The 23,335-nt window shown below is 46.0% G+C and overlaps 1 protein-coding gene across 1 annotated transcript in view; it reads right to left on the reverse strand.

The window, feature by feature from the left end:
- Positions 1 to 23,335, reverse strand: part of PCNX2 (pecanex 2) — a 397,565-nt gene that overhangs the window by 92,344 nt on the left and 281,886 nt on the right. The window contains exons 23-25 of the mRNA XM_066594873.1: positions 19,620 to 19,678; positions 15,587 to 15,802; positions 9,092 to 9,345 (exon numbers count right to left, since the gene is read on the reverse strand). Coding sequence (XP_066450970.1) covers positions 9,092 to 9,345; positions 15,587 to 15,802; positions 19,620 to 19,678 — 529 coding nt within the window. The remainder of the gene's footprint in view (positions 1 to 9,091; positions 9,346 to 15,586; positions 15,803 to 19,619; positions 19,679 to 23,335) is intronic.

A 23,335-nucleotide genomic window follows, 5' to 3' on the forward strand; every position in this document is an offset into this window, starting at 1 on the left:
CAACCGCCCCTGCAGTCACACCGATTCGGCCACTATACAGCTTAAGTCTGTATAGTGGCCGAACATCCCACACTTCCCACCTTGCCATGCTTTACTCCAGCCCCTTTACCTTCTGTATAATCCCACTATTTGTAGTATGTAAACTTGTCGGAGCAGGACCCTCACATCTACTGTTTCCATTAATTTATTATGTAACCATGGTTTTTATATTTTTGTTTTTTTTATCTATTTTCCTCCCTGTTTTGTAAGCGTTGCGGAATATGTTGGTGCTATATAATTAAAGATTATTATTATTATTATTAATAATAATAGACAAATAATGCTGTTAATGGGAGGGATGAGCTGGATGCTCTGATAGCAATTGTTCAATATTTGGCTTCACATTAGTGAGGTATAGTCTCAAATCTTCACGTCCAGTGATTTGCAATCAAATTTTTTTTTTCATAAGAAGATTGGTGACCATGCTAAAATGCCTTTCCTTGAGGTATGAAATGGAAAAGCCATCAAAAACTTTCTTGCAATAGCCCAATATGCAGAATAAGCAACAGGTAAGCGCACAATGCATTGCTGACGGTATGAAAACTTGTAAAAAAAGGCACATGAACATAGCACACAAAGCAGATGGGTATAGTTCACACAAAACTTCTTGGGCTCTGGTGGATCACGTGAAAATGATGCGCAGTAGAAACTTTATAGGTAAATTAGTTACTGCGCAGGTCTGTTTTTGTCTATTGCCAGAGCCCAAAAAGTTTTGCGTGAACTCTACATAAACAATTTTAGGAAATCTCAAACAGGTAAGTAATTTATATGTCTATTATAAGTATTGTGCACACAATTTGTGCAAGGTGTATTACATCATTTACAGAAAGCCTAAATGTTGATGATGACCTACCTAAATGGGGTCCGCTCACGTGGACCCCCATTTACATCTCATGCACCCTCAAATGTTTATCTTGCTTACATGGCCCCTCAGCAAGTCATAATCGACCCCTGAAAGTCCATATAGACCACTTTTGGGAACCTCTGACCTAAATGAAGTACAATATGTCGTGAAAAAACAATGTCAGAATCACTTGGATATGCAAAACCTTTACGGAGTTATTCTATGTTATACAGTCTATATTCTATAAGTAATAAGTAATACATGTCAGATTTCCAAAATTTGGCCTGGTCATTAAGGAGCAATCAGGCCTGGTCACTAAGGCATTAATGTTGCCAAGAATAATTCTGCGCTGATCAAATTTTGCCTTATTAAAGTTTTTTTTGTCGCTTCCTGATTGTCACGGAACTGGGGTTCGGGTACTGGAAGTCCCTGAAAGCTACCCGCAACCCCTGTCCCTACCTACTTGCCCCCCTGGGCTAGGCCCCAGGGCGACAACTGGGCGACGGTCCCTATACTCACTAGAGAAGCGGGGCAGGGGGTCAGACTTACAAACAAATACAGAGACAAACAGACACAGAGGCAAGTCAGGAAGTCCGAGTCGGTAACAGGAGAATACGCGGTACCAGAGATTAGGCGAGGTTAAGGTCAGGTCCAAAAGCAGGCGGTCACAACTGGAAAGCAGATCAGAATAACGCGGGTGTAGCCTGGAGACAAACATACACTGGCAATGCAGGAAGAAAAAATGCACATTTAAATGCTGTCAGAACTCCCGCCCCAGCAGTTGATTGGGGCGGGGAGCCTGCCAGCAGCCAGACCCAGACCTAAGTCAGAGTGCAGAGACCCAGACATCCAGCAACGAGTGCAAGCGCTGATAGAATGTCATGGCAACAGGGACAGCATCGCCACATTCCCAGCAACCCGATTACCCGGGCGCTGCCTCCTGAGCATAGGAGCGTGCGAGCGGAGCCAACGTCCGGGACCCCGGCGGCCAGGAGAGGTCACCAAGACCGGGGCTCCCCTGCGCTGCACCCGATCAGCTTGGGTGATAGGATCGGTGGTGCAGGCGCGGAGCCCCCGAGAGCAGGCGGTCCTGACAGTACCCCTCCTTCTATGGGGGGACACCGGACCCCCACGACCTGGAGCAGGCTTGAGAGGAAAGGCCCTGTGGAATAATCGGACCAGACGTGGGGCATGAACATCCCTGGCAGGGACCCACGTCCGTTCCTCCGGGCCGAACCCTCTCCAGTGGGCCAGATACTGTATCAAGCCCCGAACCCGCCTAGAGTCAACAATTCTCTCCACCTCAAATTCTAATTCCCCTTGCACCAGTGTAGGAGAGGGAGGGTCCCGGTTGAGCACAACTAGAGTCACATATCTTTTAAACAAGTCTTTATGGAAGACGTTGTGGATCTTCCAAGATGCAGGAAGGGATACTTTATATGCCACTGGGTTAACCACCTGAGAGATCGTGAATGGACCAACAAAGCGTGGAGCGAGTTTTAAGGACGGAACCTTAAGTTTCAAATTTTTGGAAGATAGTAACACCTGCTCCCCAACCACAAACGGTGCAGAAATAGTGCGTCTTTTATTCGACTGCTAAGTAGTATCTCCTGGGAACCCTGAAGGTTCTTACGAACCTGGGCCCAAACTTTGCACAGTTCATCAGTCAAGGTATCAGCAGACGGAGTGTCAGAAATGGAAGGAGTAGAGAATGTAAACCGGGGATGGAAACCATAATTACAGAAAAATGGTGAGAATTGTGAAGACGAGTTAACATGGTTATTGATTGCAAATTCGGCGAGAGGTAAGTACCACTGAAACTGATTATCAGAAACAAAAAGTCGCAGGTACTGGATCAATTCTTGATTCATGCGTTCAGTTTGTCCATTGGACTCAGGATGGAATGCCGACGAAAAGGACAAATTAATATTTAGATTTTTGCAGAAAGCTCGCCAGAAGCGAGCAACAAACTGTACCCCTCTATCCGAGACAATATCCTCTGGAATCCCATGCAGTCAAACCACCTCCTTGATAAATATTTCAGATAGTAATTTGGCATTAGGTAGTTTGGCTAGCGGAACGAAATGTGCCATCTTGGTGAAACGATCGACTATGACCCAAATGACAGTGTTCCCAAGCGAGGGAGGCAAATCAGTTATAAAGTCCATGGACAGATGGGACCATGGCCTAGATGGAATGGGCAAAGGGGTAAGAGGACCCTCAGGATGTCTCCTGAGACTCTTCCCCCTGGCGCAAACCGGACATGCCATCACAAAAGACCGGACATCTTTGGCCCAGTGAGGCCACCAATAAATTATTGACAGTAATTCCTGAGTACCCCTGATACCGGGGTGCCCAGCTAGGATAGAAGCATGCATCTCCTCTAGCAATTTCAACCTCAAGGACAAAGGGACAAATAGTTTGCCTTCCAGAAGGGCTTCAGGGGCAGATTGTTGAGCAGCATGTATCAGGGGTGAAAGGTCAGAAGAGACAGCATCGAGAACCACCCCGGGGGAGAGAATACTCTCTGGCTCAGATTCTGCAGGTTCCGGGGTACCAAAACTTCTAGACAAGGCATCTGCTTTAACATTTTTTGACACGGATCTGTAAGTCACTACAAAATTGAACTGTGAAAAGAACAGGGCCCAGCGGGCTTGTCGAGCATTCAACCTCTTGGCGGAGTCTAGATACATGAGGTTTTTGTGGTCTGTAAGTACCGTGATTTGATGGAGTGCTCCTTCCAGGAAGTGCCTCCATTTCTCAAATGCCGATTTATTAGCTAGTAACTCCCGGTTACCTACATCGTAATTTAGTTCTGTGGAGGAGAATTTTCTGGAAAAGTAGGCACAAGGCCTAAGGTTTGTGAGTGTGGAGCGACCTTGGGACAGAACCGCTCCAACTCCAAACTCGGAGGCGTCTACCTCCACCATGAATGGACTGGATAGATCAGGTTGGATGAGGACGGGTGCTGAAGAGAAAGCAGCCTTCAGGGTAGAGAAGGCCGCCAGAGCATCTGGAGACCAATTACTCACATCCGCCCCCTTTCTGGTGAGATCTGTTAAAGGCTTAGCCACCACGGAGAAGTTCTTAATGAACTTACGATAATAATTAGCAAACCCCAGGAAGCGCTGCAGAGCTTTTAGGGTAACTGGCTGAGCCCATTCCATGATAGCTTCCACCTTTACTGGATCCATCTGAATATCACACGGTGTAATGATATATCCCAGGAATGATATTTTCTGAACACCGAAAACACATTTTTCAAGTTTCACAAACAATTTGTTCGCCCTGAGGTGAGTTAGCACGGTTCGTACCTGGACAGTGTGTCTCCCAGTCAGGGGAGAAAATCAGGATGTCATCCAGGTATACCACAACAAACACACCCATGATATGCTGGAAAATCGAATTCATATACCCTTGGAAAATCGCTGGAGCATTACACAACCCAAAAGGCATCACAAGGTATTCAAAGTGGCCCAGAGGTGTATTGAAAGCCGTCTTCCACTCATCCCCTTCCCAAATACGGATAAGGTCGAGCTTGGAGAACCACTGAGCCCCGGAAATCTGATTGAGGAGGTCGGGGATGAGAGGAAGAGCGTATTGGTTTCTGATTGTTATCTGGTTGAGCTCCCTGTAATCAATACAGGGCCTGAACCCCCGTCCTTCTTCTCAACGAAGAAAAACCCGGCGCCCACTGGAGACTCCGAGGGTCGAATGTGTCCCTTGGTCAAACTGTCCTGAATATAGTCCTTCATGGACTCCCTCTCAGGAACAGTTACGTTTTAGATCCGACCCTTAGGGAGTTTAGCACCTGGGATCAGATCAATCTTACAATCCAATTCTCTATGAGGAGGCAATACTTCAGAGAGTTGTTTGGAGAAAACATCAGAAAATTCAGCAATATAGTCTGGTAACTCGACCCCCTCCAAAACAGAAGTATCCAAATTCACCGGATTCATGTGATTGGTACAGTGGGACCCCCACTTGACCAACTCCAGCGTGTTCCAATTAATAATGGGATTGTGTTCTCTTAACCAAGGGAGCCCTAAGACTATGTCCACCGACAAGTCTTTCATAACGAGGAAGGTGCAAGTCTCAGTATGCAGGGCTCCTATGGTGAATTTCAACTTTGGGGTAACAAGATTGATGAGGCCGACATGCAATGGAATGGAGTCTACCCCTGTAACCCGAATAGGAGGATCTAAACGTAGCAAGGAACCAAAAATCTGAGCCACAAAATCAAAATGTACAAAGTTTGCTGCTGCCCCAGAATCAACAAAAGCTTGCCCTGCACGAGAGAAGGAACGGAATTCTAAAATGCAGGGCAAGAACATTTTAGACACAACAGGGAGTACCTGAGCCCCTAGACAGTCCTACCGAGAACTGCCTAGGAGCGGAAGTTTCTCCTGCCGAGGTTTTTTCCCGCAGGTAGCGATGCGATGACCAGACTCTCCGCAATACAAACAAAGGTTCTTCTTTAACCGATATTCCCTTCGCTGTTTAGGTGACATCGTCCCCAATTCCAGGGTTCAGAGGAGGGAGGTGAAGTTGTCGGTCTTACAGCGGAAATGGCCGGGGAGGCCGGGTGGACCAGGCTGGATCAAGCAGATCGTCTGGCACTCAGACGCCGGTTTGCTCGGATGGCTAACGACATCGCTTGTTCCAGGGTACCAGGCTCCGGCTGGGCCACCAGCAGATCCTTTAGGTCTTCAGATAGACCGGTCAAGAACAAATCCTTGAGGGCTGAGTCATTCCACCCCGACTCAGTGCAGTGCTGTCTGAATTGGGAACAATAATCTTCTGCCACCTTACGACCCTGGCGCAAGGACAACAGTTGAGCGACAGCGTAGGCAGCACGGTCGGGTTCGTCATAGATCTGGCCCAGAGCAGAGAAAAATGTGTCTAAAGACTGTCGTGAGGGAGAGTCAGGGGCTAAGGAGAATGCACAGTTTTGAGGCTCTCCTCTCAGTCGGGAAATCACGATGCCCACCCTTTGGTACTCAGTGCCAGACGAGTGGGGTCGCAAATCAAAAAACAGCTTGCAGCCTTCCCGGAATGAGAAGAACTGCTTCCTTTCCCCAGAAAAAAAATCAGGCAGCGTGGCCTGGGGCTCAGAGATAGTCGCCAGCACCGAGGAAAGCTGAACCTGAGCCTTGCGCAACACCTGTCCTGGTGCTCCAAACGGGAAGTCAGGTCCTGTGCCAGGTTAGTCAGATCCTGGACCTGGTTTGCCAAGGCCGACACGGCCTTCATAGAAGCGGTAAACGTAGCTGGTCGGACGAAAAAGTCTGACCCTTGGGCCGGCCAGTGTAACTGTCACGGAACTGGGGTCTAGGTACTGGAAGTCCCTGAAAGCTACCCGCAACCCCTGTCCCTACCTACTTGCCCCCCTGGGCTAGGCCCCAGGGCGACAACTGGGCGACGGTCCCTATACTCACTAGAGAAGCGGGGCAGGGGGTCAGACTTACAAACAAATACCGAGACAAACAGACACAGAGACAAGTCAGGAAGTCCGGGTCGGCAACAGGAGAATACGCGGTACCAGGGATTAGGCGAGGTCAAGGTCAGGTCCAAAAGCAGGGGGTCACAATGGGGAAGCAGATCAGAATAACGCGGGTGTAGCCTGGAGACAAACATACACTGGCAATGCAGGAAGGAAAAATACACGCTTAAATGCTGTCAGAACTCCCGCCCCAGCACTTGATTGGGGCGGGGAGCCTGCAAGCAGCCAGACCCAGACCTAAGTCAGAGTGCAGAGACCCAGACATCCAGCAACGAGTGCAGAACGCTGATAGAATGGCATGGCAACAGGGACAGCATCGCTGCATTCCCAGCAACCTGATTACCCGGGCGCTGCCTCCTGAGCACAGGAGCGTGCGAGCGGAGCCAATGTCCGGGACCCCGGCGGCCAGGAGAGGTCACCAAGACCGGGGCTCCCCTGCGCCGCACCCGATCAGCTCGGGTGATAGGATCGGTGGTGCAGGCACGGAGCCCCCGAGAGCAGGCGGTCCTGACACTGATAAGGCTTCCTATTGAATGACAACTGGAAATGAATTATATTCTGTCTGGTTTTCTGGTTAATAATAAGTCCAGGATGGCCATCCGTCTAGTTGGCTCCCGTATATGCTTCTGTTCTTCCTACTATATCGTAATTTTCTTCAGACATTCTCGCTTCAAGCTCACCCAATTCACTGATCAGACTTCTTGCATTCGTTGCCATACAATTTATACAGTTGTTGTTATTCTTTATATTAATTATGCTACTTATGTTCCTATTAACTGTTCTATCAGTTCTAACTGTGCTAACTCCACCCCCCGCTCGACCTCCATTCCCATTACTTGGTCCCCCTACACTGTCTTCCCCCCTATTACTCTTTTTGTCCTCCCCACAGTCCCTAGTTTAAACACTTCTCCAACCTTCTACCCATCTTCTCCCCCAGCACAGCTGTACCCTCCCCACTGCGATGCAGCCTGTCCCTATTGTTGAGCCCGAAGCTGACAGCAAAGTCAGCACAGATCTCCAGGGACCCAAACCCCTCCTTCCTACACCAATCTGGAGCCACTTGTTTACCTCCCTAATCTACTGCTACCTTTTTAGTATGGCTCATGGTACAGGTAGTATTTCCGAGAAAACTACCTTGGAGGTCCTCGCCCTGAGCTAAGATCCTAGGTGCCTGAAATCATTTTTGAGGGTCTTCCCTCGACCTCTTACTTTATCATTGGTGGCAATGTGCACCATGACCACTAGATCCTCACCAGCCCTTCCCAATAATCTGTCAACATGATCCACAATGTGTCAAATTCGAGCACCAAGAAGACAACACACCTTTCGACGATCCCGATCTTTGTGGCAGATTGCCCTGTCTGTCCCCATTATAATTGAGTCCCCCAGCACTAGGACTTGTCTAGCCGTCCCTGTGCTCCTCTTCCTCTTCTTACTGGAGCAGTCATCCCCTTGGTGGTCAGAGGCCATGTCGTGCTGCAGCAGTGCTAACCCTGTAATGGCATTCCCCTTATCTACCAACTTTGCAAACCTGTTAGGGTGTGCCAGTTCTGGACTAGGCTCCCTGGTTCTCTTTCCTCTACCCCTTCTGTCACCCAGCTAGCTGCCTCCTCATCCTGTTCTCCCGAACTACGCTTCACCCCTCAGCTGTCCCAGTCGCTGCATGTTTAGTGAGCGGCAAACTCCTTTCAGTTTTGCCAGCTGCTCATTTAGATCCAGGTTTTGGGCTTCCAAATGTGCAACATGAATGCATCTTGCACAACCGTATGCACCCTCGAACGGCTGATCAACTACTGCATACATTGCACAAGTAGAAGCATGGAGCACATTCTAGTGAGGATCTACAATTATACTTAGAAAGAAACAAAACTCAAATAGATCACACTCCTCATGTGCCTTCGCCCATTCACGCCTTCTCCTGTTTGTGCCTCCTCTCATGCCTCCGCCCGTTCACGCTTCTTCACCTACCTTTGCCCGTTGGAGCCTCTTCACTTACCTCTGCCCGTTTGCGCATCTTACTTGCCTCCACCCATTCATGCCTCCTCACTTCCCTCTGCCCATTTCACTTACACACCCTCACTTACATTGACTCACATGCCCACTGCTCATTCACACTTTCTCACTTAGGAATATAATTATCAGCAACTCCTCTTCAGCCTGATGGGCACCCAATGACGTCACACACCAGTGTTGGGACCTTCTCCTCCACTCCTCTCTCTCACTGGTGTCTGTTCTCTCTGGTGGTGGCCGGCTGCTGCTCCGGGACTTGCTTCTCTCTCACACTGGCTGGCGTCCACTCTCTGGGGCCGGCTGCCAGAGAGCTCCGGGGCATGCTCCTCTTCTTTGCTTCGGATGGCTCCTCCAGCAGCTCCCTCGCTGTCCCTCCCAAAGGTGTCCGTTGCTGCTCCACTAGCGGCATCCCTCACGGCGGCTTCTCTGCTCCACTGACTCTTGCCTGACATCACTTGAATCCACAGGTCTCATTGATCACACGCATCCACAAATGGTCCAAACACTCACACCACACATATTTCACTGAAGACTGTCAGTTTGCAATCAATCTTTAATGTGATCTATATTGGCTTCGATACCTGCTACATAGCTATAGTGATTTCAATTCTAGTTGGAGAAGGTAGTCCAATAAGAGACACATATAAATTAGCTATTACTTTGTATTACATCATATATTGTCCTGACTCACGTACCTTTAAAAAATATTTGATGAGTATTTTGCGCAGGTCAAACACTTGGAACAGACTTGATGCATTACTATATATTACACTGTATCCTTCCAGAATATATTGGCATTGTGTTATTTCCCATGTAAGCCATCTCAGATTGAAGGCAGCATTACATGAGAGAAGATGTGGCAGGTGGCCAGTTCGGAAACAGCAGCATCCTATGTCTTCTTCATCTCCTTCAGATATTGCTTCCACCTCTCTTTGGTGACAATATGTTCCTTTAATATAAGATAATGATCTTAAAGATGTAAATGGTTGCCTGAGATTTAAAAAACAAAACAGTACCCCCCAATATGCAATGCAATAAATGGACATTTCGTCCCCACCTTACACAATAGGAACACATCACTGGCACCAGCATCTCACAAGGTATGATGTAACAGGCATGATTGTGGCCAGGAACGCTCATGCGGTAGGCGTCACTTCTGGGCTATGAAATGCACGGCCGATTTTGGAGCTGTTTAGCGGACCCGCTTGTCTGCTCTTAATTACAGTTTAATTTTTTTTCCCCAAATGTCAATGGGACTTTCTAATGTTAAAAATGCAGCGAAAAAATTAGCGTTTTTGCATTTTTTTGTGCGTTGCGGTTTTAACATTAAAAAAGTCCCATTGACATTTGAAAAAAAAACCACACAGCGAATTTGCATCAAAAAAAAAAAAATGCTAGTGGGTACAATCCCTTAGTGTAAACAGGAGTCGCTCAATCTCCGAGCAACTGCCTGTTTGCAGTGAATAGAAGAGTTTATATCTCGGGAGATCATGTCACATGCACATATATTATATTGCCTTTGATTGTATGTTAATCTCTGCCATGCTCTGGGAGCTTGGAAATCCTTTACTGTCAACCAACCCCTCTAGTTACATCAGCCATGATTGACAGCTATCTATGCTAGAGGAGGGGGTGTAGTGAGAAGATGCTACAAGGGGAGCTTATGTGTAGAGGTGGCATTTCTTGTTTATGTTAATTAAGTTGAGCTTTAAGGTGTTTTTAGACAGAATAATTATTGTTTAAAAAAAATTGTTCAAACGAACAAAAGTGAGTGATAATTCATCGGTCTAAATGTGATGTACGCTGGCACCGCTACTCAAGAGGGACATATCAGAGCTTCAAAGGTGGGCAACTAAAGTAATAAATGGGTATTGTGGACTATAGGAGAGGTTATCTAAATTGGGGTTGTTTAGTTTAGAAAAAGGACTTAATAACTATGTATATCAGGGGACAATACCGGGGAGGAGGGGGGCAGCAGGGAGTATTTTGTCCGATGGTTCCATGGATGATAACTTTAAACAGAGCCTTTTGGAGGCTTAGAGATGTGGTGAGAAGACAGCTCTTATAGACGGTAAGCAGCAGGTGAATCTGGACTTTTGGATCCAACACTATGGTATTGTGGCCTTCTGAGAGGATGGTGGGAATTGGCCACTCCCAACAAGTGGACCACAGGGTGCCAGGAGGAATTTGGTCTGGCTTCAGTGGTGTGCCCAAAGAGAGGTGAGGTGGTTGAGCTACTGTTGAACATGGGCTTCAGGGCACATGATATCTATGCCCTGATACATCCTTTTAGTATAACAGAGTTCGACATCAGTTTCATGAGACCATGAGACCAGAGGGGCTGGAACTCTTCTGGTCTAACTACGAACTGGTGAAGAATCGGCCCGCCTGGCGTGATTTTGGGGTCATACCCTTGTCTCGACAGAATTATGTGAAAACAGTGACCCTTTAGACTTGTAACGAGTCTCTGTCTTCTTTGAATATCAGTACCTGGTTAAATCGTAAAGGAGTAGAGATTAAAAATCGGGATGAATATGGTATTTGATCCAGGGCTTGGGCCTTCTTAATGCAACTAAGGAGGACTGGCAATTCTGTTTCTCATATCTCCTCCTTGGCCTTTTTGGGTAGAGATAGAATCCTGACCTTCTACCAGGGACAGCCAAAGGTTTGTCATAGATGTGGCGACCGCACTCACTTTCTGCTCCTTGTGCAGTGGGGTAGGTCACACAGCTGCATCATGCAGGGACATACGCTGTCACCTGTGTGGTGTCCTTGAGCACCCCTACAGTCACTGCCCTCACTCCTGTACTAATGTGGCGCCTATATCTATGGAGGGATCTCAGGAGGAGGGAGGTATGGGGCCCTTTGCGGGGGAGGGGGTTGGTAGGGGCATGGGGGGAGAGGGTCCAGTGAAGACAAGCAGGAAATCAATGAGTAACTTGAGGCCTGGAGAGTGGCAGGGGTGACTGCCTCTACCTTGGAAGGGCAACCTGCCACTGAGGCTCCAGGAGAGAGCAATCTGGAGGAGCAGGTCAGGAGGCTATAAAGGGAGAAGGAATCTGCCTCTCTGTCATCACGACCAGAGGATAGCTTGAATGAAGGTGACAGGGAATGGTTGCAGGAAAAACATAAAAAGGGTAAAGGGAGGAGGCGCCAGGGGGATAAAAGATCTCCCCCCCACCTCAGACCAGGTACTAAAGGAAGAGCAAACGGCTCCCCTCTGGTTGTCCACTCCAATTGCTATCAGCCATTGGGAGAGGACTCTGAAGCCCCCTTGGCAAAAAGGGCTGAGGAAAAATCAGGAAGAGGGGGGGAGCAGGCAGAAGGCATTGCCCACCTTCTCCCCCTCATGGGAAAAGGTATCTCTGGGTTGAAGGAATCCTGGAGCCATCACATAAAAATGGGGTCTCCCATTTGAAGGAGGGGGATCCCCAAGAGGGTATGGATTTATCTGAATCACTGAAACGTGAGGGTGACAAACATTCTGGAGAAGAGGGTGGTGGAGTGAAAAAGAGGATCATCAAATCTTGATCATCCTGGATGGCGGCACTCAATCTGTTGATGCTGGCAACCATTAATGTTGCCAGCATAAAATCTGCTAGATTTATGGCCTTTGATTTCTTTCATCCGAGTTGAAGCTGATATTTTGTTTTTACAGGAGACCAAGTTAACAGAGTTAGCCAGTATTTATAAGGCAAGAAGGAAGTGGACGCATGGACCCTCCTATTGGTCTCTTGCGGTCGAGCGGTATAGCGGAGTGGTGGTCCTTTTTAACACCGCAGATGTAACATGCCGAGGGATGACTGAGGTTGAAATTGGGAGGTGTTTGGTCTTACACGTCCTTGTGAGAGGTCAAGAGCTGACGCTCATTAATATCTATGGCCCTCAAAGCAAACATGAAAGGAAGAACCTCTTCACAGGGTCGTTGGTGGGCACTTCAATAATGTCACGAGGCCCTGTGATAGGGGAGGTACCAGAGACAAGTTGGCTTATGACAATGTCGTCTTAATTAAGATAGGCAGTGAGGCTCACCTGGTGGACATCCACATTGGCATGCCCCAAGCAGCACGTTGTTCACCTTTCATCGAAGTAGTAGACAGGTTTGATTTAAAGGAGACTTCCTCCTTGCCGCTATCGGTGGTGGAGGTGGAATTCTCCAATCAATATTTAATTATGTTTTCTTAGAATGTTTCAGAAACCCCTTGGATTGGAAGAGGTTTGTGGAAGCTAAATTCGGCCCTACTGGAAGAGGCGAAAGTGAGACAGTCATTTGAAGAATTCCTGCAGAGCCAGATTCCATTGATGGGCCTAAACAACAGCAAGTCAGAGTGGTGGGAGATCTTCAAGTAAAGGGCTGCAAAGTATTTCTGAGAGCTCTCTAACTTCAGAACCCTGACTCGTTACCGTCTGTATCAGGATCTGAGGAGGAAACTCAAGGAGCTTGTTTCAACTGGGGGCGGCTGTGAGGAGGTCTCCAGGGTGAAATCCCTGCTAAAAGTTTGTCACTAAGACAGACACGCATCCTTGGTTTTTGAGAGGGATTTCAGGAAATTCTGCTCACCTGACCCCTACAGGAACTGCAAGGTGTCAGTGAATAGTAAATTGGTCAACAGACTGGTAGATAGTTCAAAGTCCCTGAAGAGGTCCAGTTCAGGGATCTTGGAGGTCATCAAATCCTTTTACTCGCACCTTTTGGTCAGGATGGATCTGGATCGAGACAAGATGTTGGCTTTTTTGGCCAAAACCATCTCTGAGGGGGGTGGGGGGTGACTCCAGGGCTTGACGCTTTGACAAAACCGATCAGGGAAGAGGAAGTGAGACCGGCCTTTGAGGAGCTTAGGCTCAAGAAAGTGCCAAGTCCGGATGGCTTAACATCTGAGTTTTATAAGACCTTTAAGGAGCAGTTGGTTCCCCTATTGACTGAGGTATATAATAAGTGTCTTTCCTCGGGTACTCTGCCAGCGTCAATGAGGAGGTCGGCACTGATTATTCTGCCAAAGGCAAAGATCCATCCTTGATTGAGAATTGGCGTTCCATAGCGCTTCTCAATATAGACCGAAAGGTTCTGGCTAAAGTCTTATTCAATCGGTTAGTGCATTTTGCGGTGGGACTACTTTCTGAGGACCAGCGCTGGTCTATCCCAGGCCAAAGCACTTTTAGTACTATACTAAATGTCCAAGAGGCTGTGGAACAGGGTAGGGCTGGGAATTGGAGGGGTTTCTTGCTGTCTCTGGAGCAGGCAAAGGCATTTCATAGGGTTAACCACAAGTAGCTTTGGTTGGTCCTGCTGAAATACAGTCTACCGAGGCGTTTTGTCAATTGGCTAAAGCCTTTGTATAAAGGGGCTGAGTTTCCCGCTGGTGAATGGTTGGGTTGGGCTTTTTAAGGACGTTGGGTCGTGGTCCATTGGCAGGGGTTGGGGCGGGCTTGGAGGAGCTGGGGCCTGCTCTGAAGGTAGTGGCTTATGCTAATGATGTCACAATCTTTGTCTTTTCTCAGGAGGAGGCAGAATGGGTGGTGTCAAAGGTTAGTAGTTATTCAGAAGCTTCCAGATCCCATCTCAACTGGGAGAAGTGTGAAAGTCTCTTGCTGGGTGAAAGAGATCCTGAATATAGTCTCTCGGAAACCCTCCCAGAGCCCCAGGAATCAGCAAAAGTACTGGACAACTATTTTTGCCAAGGTAATTACCCTGCAAAAAATTCAGAGGGTAGACTGAAAGATGCCAGTAAGAAGGTTGACCAATGGAAGGGATGGTTTTGTCCCTGAGGGAAAGGATGAGTCTTATCAAGACTTTTGTGCTCCCCTTATTCATCTATTTGAGCAGCATTTGCATTTTGCAAGAGCCTCTTTGACCACAGGTCTACAGTCTATTTTCTTTTTAGCTGTTATGGGGAAAAAGGCTAAACCTAGTAAAGCGGGAGGTCACATACTGAACAAAGAGACTAGGGGGATTGGGTATGATCAGTCCTATGGTGTTTCTAGTAGTTAACTTTTTAAAGATCAATTTAGCGAACTTCGGGAATACAGAAAGGGTTCATTGGTGGGTAGTCCCCTCCAAGTCATGATTTTGGCCTTTCTTCCAGGAATGGGAGACAGGAGAGCATGTGAAAGACTTCCGCATGCCACACAGACCTCTCAGCTTATGTTGCTCCGGCCCTGAAGCTCATCCACTACTGGGGATTTGGGGCTGTGGAGATCAGGACTCTTTCAAGGTGACTCCTTGATGAGAGGGTCTTGGCCTCCTGCTTCCAGAAGGGTTGGTGATCTGGGGGTTATTCCAATTGCCAGATTGGATTCGGGAAGGAATTTTTTTCCCTTAAATGAGGAAAATTGGCTTCTACCTTATTGGTTTTTTTTCCTTCCTCTGGATTAACATTGGGCAGGGGTAATGGGCTGAACTAGATTGACATGTCTCTTTTTTGAGCTTTGAATGCTATGGTACTATGTTGCATCTTTCCAAAAAACACAGTCTGCACATCCAACACAAGCCCAGACTATGAAATCACTGATGTTTTCTCACAAACTTATTTCAGTATAGTGTACATACGGTATACAAGGGCTTTCAGTAAAGGGTTCTAGATCATGGAGATTAAAGGAAAAACTACAATCCAGATTTATTCATTCATTCATTTTTATATAGAAATAATAGCAAGAGCATACAAACTAAAGTCCCTTTTACACGCAACGATTTTTGCTCAAAATTCGTTCAAATGGCTGAAAGTGAGCGATAATTGTTACATGTAAATGCGGGCAGTTGGTTATTATTCCTTTTAATTACCGTTAGCCAAGCTTTTTAGGCTGGCATAAAATCCATCATTTGGCCACTGAAAATTTGTTCAGTTTGAATGCAGTTCCTTCAGTGTTTCCAGTGGCTATGGGATGGTTTTGTTTTGCTTTACATATTCAATGAGTACAATGTTTACTCTGCCAGGAGAAGAACAATGGAATGTGCTGGCCAGTTGTTTGCTCAGCTGGGTGAAAGGTTTATGCAATAACAATCATCCAAACACATGCCCAGCTGAGCAAACAACTCATGGAGGAAAACATAGATGATTAAAACAATTAATTTGTTATTCAAAGATCTGGGCAGTTCACTTGAAGTTCCTTCAGTCATGCAGTTGTTTGAGCGATTTTCATTGCGTGTAAAGGGGCCTTAAGGTTCATCAAATGCAAGAAGGTTTACAACTTACCTTTAAATTCAAGACCTCTTAGCTGAAATGTAACAAAACCATTTCCAGTTTCAACCAAGTGGACAAATGCATTCAAGTAGTCTGAAGCTAAGATAAAACAGTCACCCGAAGCATAGTTGCCCCATCTTCCTAATATCAAGTCTCCACACAAAGAATGCTGCAGAGATCTTGCAAGATGTTCATAGAAAACTGAATTCAAATTATCATTATCATTTCCTGGAAAAAAAACAATAATCTAATAGCATAACACAACACACTAATATAACATAACACAATAATATAACATAATACAATTATATAACAAACATTAGTATTAAACAAATGAATGTAGTTATTTAGATGGAAAAAAAATCTCTTTGAATCTCAAGCTTTTCACACAATTAATATTTAATCGAACGCAAAATAAAACTCCTCGGGAGACTGTGGCCAATTTTGCCTCACAAGTGAAAAACAAGTCCTTCCTTTCCAATCAGTCATGTTTACTTTGATGGCTATGATCAAATGGAAAAAAGAAAAAAAGTTCCCCCATGCTCTGGGTTCAAGAGGAATTTCAAAAGGACCCATTAGTCCGTAGTTTCAAACTATATCAGATTTATTTTGATGGCTATGATCAGTTTTTCATTAATCTGCCCCTCACCAAAGCCTTCTTTTGTAAAAAAAAAATGCAAAAGAGTGAACTTTGATTGTTCTTCTTCCAAGCCCTTCAATCAGTATTACTCAGTGTCACGTTGTGCTCCTCGGACCAGTAGTTCTGTGGGTTCCCAGGAGCACACTGCTGCAGGTATGAGATGATTGAGCTGGTTGGCATTGCTTCAGTCAGCCAATCACCACCATTCTGCTGCACAAGAATACCAGCCCATCTTGCTAGAGGGTGCTGGCCATTTATTCATTGTCTCTTTCCAGCTCAGAACCCTGGTACTTGGAGCAATGTATGTTCTGCTTTGGTGTAGGTTTTGGGTCGGATTCACTTGTCTGTTTGTTGTTGTGAACAGTGGCATGTTCAGTGTCTGTCAGTTGGTGTTGACTACATTAGGTGTGAACTGTCCAGTTCAGTGTATGTTTTGTTTTTCCCTTGTCTGGTTTCTGCCAGTTATCATCTATGGTGAGCCAGGCCCCTAGGTTCCAGCACGGGACCATCCACATTGGGCCAATCGCCCCACTCACAGGCAGGACTTCCACTGAGTTTTAGTTGTTTTGTTAGAGTAGGAACTAGCAAGACAATGAGGACCCTTTGGCGTGGGCTTGTGGGCTTAAGTATTCTGATCAAAATACAACCAATATCTCACATGTACGAACTTGTTAGATATTTCTATCTGTCTGGGTGTTGTGGTACATTGGTTAGTATTTTTGCATCTGTTACCTGCTGCCTGTTGTTGTTGTTGTTTGTATGCACGTCCTTCTCTCCTTTCTGCTCTCCAGCCCTTTTTTGGGTTGCGTCTGTGTAGGTCGTTGTTCCCACGGCTTGCACGAATGTAACACTCAGCTTGTCCAGTGTGGTATTGTGTTGGTATGCTACATGTTTGTTTGCAGTACAGGAAACCTTACTCAAGCCTAAATAGATGGGCGCATGCGCTAATATGCTCACTGCTATGGAGTGCATAAGCGCATTACCTGGGTTTTTTTAACTAGTCAAACTCTGAACTATTGCATGTGAGTTTGAAGAAAAAAGTGGGAAGATAGGTCCTGCCCTATCCTTCTCACACATAGAGAAACTACGTGTGAGACAGACAGTGCAAGTCCTATCTTTTCTCGTGTGTAGTATTAATGTGTGAAAATCCCAATGGTGAAAACGAAAGCATTGAAATCAATGGTTTCATTCCATTTTGCAGCCATGATTTTCACAGGAAAAAAACGCACCCATGTGTTTAAGCCCTTAGGGTATATTACTCCACGGGAGTTCAAAATAGATCCTGCTAAAGTCCGGGCAATTTTAGATGAGGTTCAAGTGGAAAATCTTAAAACTTTTAAAATTTTACAGAAAATTTATTTGAGGTTTTCTGAGATAGTCAAGACTCTTGCTGATCTTACGAAGAAGGGGTTAATAGACTGCTGTCACCAAGAATGCATTTCATTTTCTTAAATATTTTTCGTCTGCACCGATTTTGATTCAACCAGATGTTTGTAAACTATTTATTGTACAGTGGATGCTTCAGAAATTGGGGGGCAGTGTTTTCTCAGGGCTCCAGCAATCTCTCTAATTTACATTTTTATGCTTCTTTCCCTAGAATATTTTCACTTTCAGAACAAGATTATGACATTGGCAATCAAGAATTATAAGTAGAGATGAGCGAACGTACTCGTAATGAGTACTTACGCACCCGAGTACCGCCATTTTCGAGTACTTCAGTACTCGCGCGTAAAGATTCGGGGGGCGCCGGGGGGCGGGGAGAGGCGCGGCGGTGCGGGGGGGAGCAGCGGGGAACAGGGGGGAGCCCTCTCTCTCTCCCTCTCCCCCCCACTCCCCGCCGCAACCCCCCGCGCCGCCACGGCGCCCCCCGAATTTTATCGCCCGAGTACAGAAGTACTCGAAAATCGCGGTACTCGGGCGAAAAAGGGGCGGGGCCGAGCACGTTCGCTCATCTCTAATTATAAGCTAGAAAATGGTCTTGATAGGCTCCATGTCCCAGAAGTGACCTATTGGCAAAACCCAGGGTCGGGCGATGTTAATGGCATGATCATTGCTGCAGCTTGCTATGCATGGTTTTCAATTTATAATGATTCTAAGTAGAATTGCCAGTTTCCTATTAAACTTTTTTGAAAGGTTCTACACTGGGAGCTTGTTCTTCTCATTTAGCGTAGATACCATTTCAGGATCACTGATTGTGGAACAAGATCAACCACACCACTGATTGGAGCCAAGTGTGAAAACATCGGTGGAGCGTTATTGATGTGTTTTCTGCTGCTGGCAGTAATTAAATTCTTTTGGATTTACTATCTCCTCAAATCCTACATAGAGCGGTGAGATATATAGATTTGGTATTTACAGAAGAATTGACCCAATCTTTAATCACTAGCTCCATAGGGTAAATGCTCAACTACAGTTACTTGCTTTCTCTATTGTGTTACTTCTACGAGTAAGTGGGGTTAGAGACATAGCTTAACAAAATCTTGCTCACACCTGCTCCCTAATGTGACCCTCCTTTCATTTATAAAATATTGACAGTCACTTCGACTTTAGTACCTACATGTCTGCCAAGAGAGCTGTATATTACTATGCTCATATGTACGAAAAAGTGATGTTCAAATTACTAAAATACAATGATGTTGCTATTATATGAAATGTAACATTTACACATAACTTTTTTCAAAGTGAGACTGCATTCCCAAATATAATTTGTTAAGCATATTTTTCTATCATTTTGGCAAAATTTAAAGAAGTTGTATCACAATTACAAGTTATCCCCTATATCCACAGGATATCCAAAGCATAGGGGATAACTTGCTGATTGGTGGGAATATCGCTGCTGAGAGCCCCACAGATCTCCAGAACAGGACTCCCATGTTTCACCCTGCCTGTCACTACAGAGGTTACTTCTTCCCCTGCAATGACCTCAGAATGCATGGAGTGCTGACAGAGCATGCGTATTTGGCGTTCCATTCATTTAAATAGGAGTGATGTAAATAGCCAAACAGCACCACTGAAAGTGAATGCAGCTACAGTGGGTTTGTACGAACAGTGCTCCAGTCAATCTCCTCCTCACTGCCGGCAGTGCAGAAACCACACAGGAAGGAGGATGGGGGACATGGAACCCCTGTGTTTGTGATCTGAATGGGTCTCAGCGGTGAGATTCTCATTGATTAGCAAGTTATCTCCCATCTTGTGGATACCATATGGAAAGGGCAAAACTTCTAATTGAGGTACAACCCCTTTAATAAAAAGGTTTTTTTTTAGGTTGGGAGGTAAATTCATCAAATCTTTTTATTATAAAGTGAAAGAAGTCCTAGTACAGGGTGGTACAAAACAGTGAACATTTCTGCCTTAATTTAAAAAAACTGCAGAAAATTACTGTCAGTAAATATTTTGACTACTTACCCAGAACTTTTTCAATTTGATGCTGAAGTCTTGTGTTCATATTGTCAAGCCTTTTGGTGCTAAAGACATAAAAAATAGTAAGCACTATAAAACTGCACTAGTAATTATTAGGAGATTATAGTACCAGTGTTTATGATGGCGCAATGCACCATACAGCTCTGCTGCATGTGTGTCACACATGCAGAGCTTTGTTAAATGCACCTCACACACACACACAAAGAGCACTGCTACGTGCACGTCATACACACACAGCTCTGTTACATGCATGTCACATACACACAGCTTTGTTACATGCATGTCACATACATCTGTGCTACATGCACATCACACAAACACAGCTCTACTACATGCGCGTCACAAGCACAGTCTTCTGCTACATGCACACCACAAACACAGCTCTGCTACACACACGTTACACACACACAGCTCTGCTACATGCAAGTGTCACACAAACAGCTCAGCTACATGCACATCACACACAGTTCTGCTACATGCGTGGGTCGCACACACAACTCTGCTACATGCATGTCATACACATACATCTTTAGTACATGCACGTCACACACAGCTATGCTACATACATTCTTCATCCCATACAACAGGGATTACAACTGACACAGTGGTCCTGCACACCCTGATAACCCCCTGGACTCCTCCTACACAGACGACTGATCACATGCTCCTCCGTCTCTCTCACGCAAGGCTCTGCTCCTCCGTCTCTTTCACGCGTGGCTCTGCTCCTCCGTCTCTCTCACGCGCGGCTCTGCTCCTCCGTCTCTCTCACGCGCGGCTCTGCTCCTCCGTCTCTCTCACGCGCGGCTCTGCTCCTCCGTCTCTCTCACGCGCGGCTCTGCTCCTCCGTCTCTCTCACGCGCGGCTCTGCTCCTCCGTCTCTCTCACGCGCGGCTCTGCTCCTCCGTCTCTCTCACGCGCGGCTCTGCTCCTCCGTCTCTCTCACGCGCGGCCGGCTCTGCTCCTCCGTCTCTCTCACGCGCGGCCGGCTCTGCTCCTCCGTCTCTCTCACGCGCGGCCGGCTCTGCTCCTCCGTCTCTCTCACGCGCGGCCGGCTCTGCTCCTCCGTCTCTCTCACGCGCGGCTCTGCTCCTCCGTCTCTCTCACGCGCCCGGCTCTGCTCCTCCGATTCACACGCGCACGGCTCAGCTCCTCCGTCTCACACGCACACGGCTCAGCTCCTCTGTCTCACACATGCACGGCTCTGCTCCTCCGTCCCACACACGCACGGCTTTGCTCCTTTGTCCCACACACGCATGGCTTTGCTCCATATACTCTCTGAATACATCCTGATGGGACACATAAACTGCAGATCATACAGTAGGGCCCTGCATACACTGAGGGGAGAGACCTAGTCATGTGACCCTGGACTCCTACCACGCAGGTGACTGGTCACTTGACGGTGACATCATAACAGGTCCTGTAGGCACACTGTCTGGCTCTGCAGGTTTTTAATTAAATGAAGGTCCTGTGATGACGTCCCTGTCATGTGATCAGGAGCACAGGTCAGATCAGAGGTGACTGATCACATTATGGTGACATCATAACAGGCCCTGTGAGCACATGGCTGCTGTCAGGCTCTGCATGTTTTATGATTTAGGACCTGGGATGACGTCACCATCATGTGATAAGGGGTGGAGCATGTAACACACTCACACATGGACTCATGGACAAGTGGTCATTAGTACTTTGTAAGGATATAGGGGGAGATGGTAAGCTCAGGAAAATATTATTTTCCATGGCATGACTCATCATTTTCTATGGGCACATAACCTCTTTTCATGCACCTGCCTCTTTACAAGTCACTGATCAGACCACACATGGAACATTGTGGACAGTTCTGGGCACCAGTACTGAAGAAGGACATATCAGAGCTTGAGTAAGTTCAAAGGCGGGCAACTTAAATAACAAACGGAATGGGTGGACTACAATACCCAGAAAAGTTACCAAAATTGGGGTTATTTCGTTTAGAAAAAAGACGGCTATGGGACAACCTAATAACTATGTATAGAAATATCAGGTGACAATACAGAGACAATACCCATGACTGTAACAAGGGGGCGCTCTAATACCTATGTATAGTATATCAGGGGTCAATACAGGGATCTCTCCCATCATCTGATTATACCCAGGACTGTAATAAAGCGGTGCACTATTAACTATGTATAGATATATCAGGGGAAAATATAGTGATCTCTCATATCTTCTATTTATACCCAGGACTGTGACAGTAACAAGGGGGCTCTCTCTCTAGAGGAAAGAAGGTTTCTACACCACCATAGAAGGGAATTCCTTACTGTAAGAGCAGTGAGACTATGGAACTCTCTGCCTGAGGATGTGGTGATGGTGAACTCGATAAAAGAGTATAAGAGAGGTCTGGACGCCTATTGCTGAGCGATACAATATTACATTTTATAGTAACTGATTACTTCAGAAGGGTCGGTGATCCGGGGATTATTCTGATTGCCAGACTTGGAGTCAAGAAGGAATTTTCTCCCCTAAAATGAGAGAAACTGGCTTCTGCCTCATTGGGTTTTTTTTTGCCTTCCTCTGGATCAACAATGGAGGCTAAAAGGCTGAACTGGGTGGACATATGTATTTTTTTCAGCTGTACACACAATGTTACTATGTTGTATAGCATGGGCACTAAAACAGTCCTTGATTTCAAGTACAGTAGTTATGAAATCAAAACTTACTGGAACATGTTATAAATTTGGTGACTGCAGATACACTAACTCAACAAAATTTATTTTCTCTCCGGCAGAATCTCTGTGCACTACTCCCATCATCAGAGACCAGTGAAATCCAAGATGGCTCTCACCCGACAACAACACAGCTGGTACATGTTGGAATTTCTTAAAACAAACAGTGTTGGGATTGTGCAGGGTGCTTTCAAATGCAAATTTAATGTGGATCTGCCTACTAACAAGTCAATTTTGAAGTGGTACAACAATTTAAAAAAAATGGAAAAAGAAACGTGTGAGATCAGAGAAAAGGACATTAAGGAGTAGAACTATAAGATTTACACGCCCCAAGAAGCACAGTAAGCAAGATATTATGCAGGCACATGCTGTTTCATCCTTACAAACTGCAGCTGGTCCAAAAGTTACACCCGCAAGACAATATAACACGACTTGAATGTTGCAGGAATCTCCAGGTATCAATGGAAAATGATAATAACCTGCCACGAGTGATGAGGCAAACTTCACATAAGTGGAAAGGTCAACAGGCACAATGTGAGAATATGGGGGAGTGAGAACCTGCATGTCACCCTGGAGGTTGAACTTGTAAACACTGTAAACTTGATCACACTGGATATGCTGCATAGTGTCTGGTCTGAGTGAGATTCTCACATGGATGTTGGCCGAGCAACGGGTGGTGCGCACATTGAGTGTGTGTGATTGTGTGATACCATCCGATACACCTAATGAGTTGATGCAACTTTAGCCACCAGTGTGTAAGAATATTCCAATAACATTACGTCCTACATCTGTTGGAAATCAAGGACTGTTTTCGTGCTAACGTTGTATGTTACTGTGTTTGTTTGCAGTAAAGGAAACCTTATTCTTATGGTATATTATTACACTACAGGGGTTTAAAATGTAACCTGCTAGAGTCCAGGCAATTCTAGACAGAGTTCAAGTGGAAAATCTTAAAGCTTTTCAAATTATTACAAAAAAAATATTTAAGGTTTTTTTTTAGAT

The sequence above is a fragment of the Eleutherodactylus coqui genome, chromosome 3, assembly GCF_035609145.1.
Source record: "Eleutherodactylus coqui strain aEleCoq1 chromosome 3, aEleCoq1.hap1, whole genome shotgun sequence".
In the NCBI taxonomy this organism is placed as follows: Eukaryota; Metazoa; Chordata; class Amphibia; order Anura; family Eleutherodactylidae; genus Eleutherodactylus; species Eleutherodactylus coqui.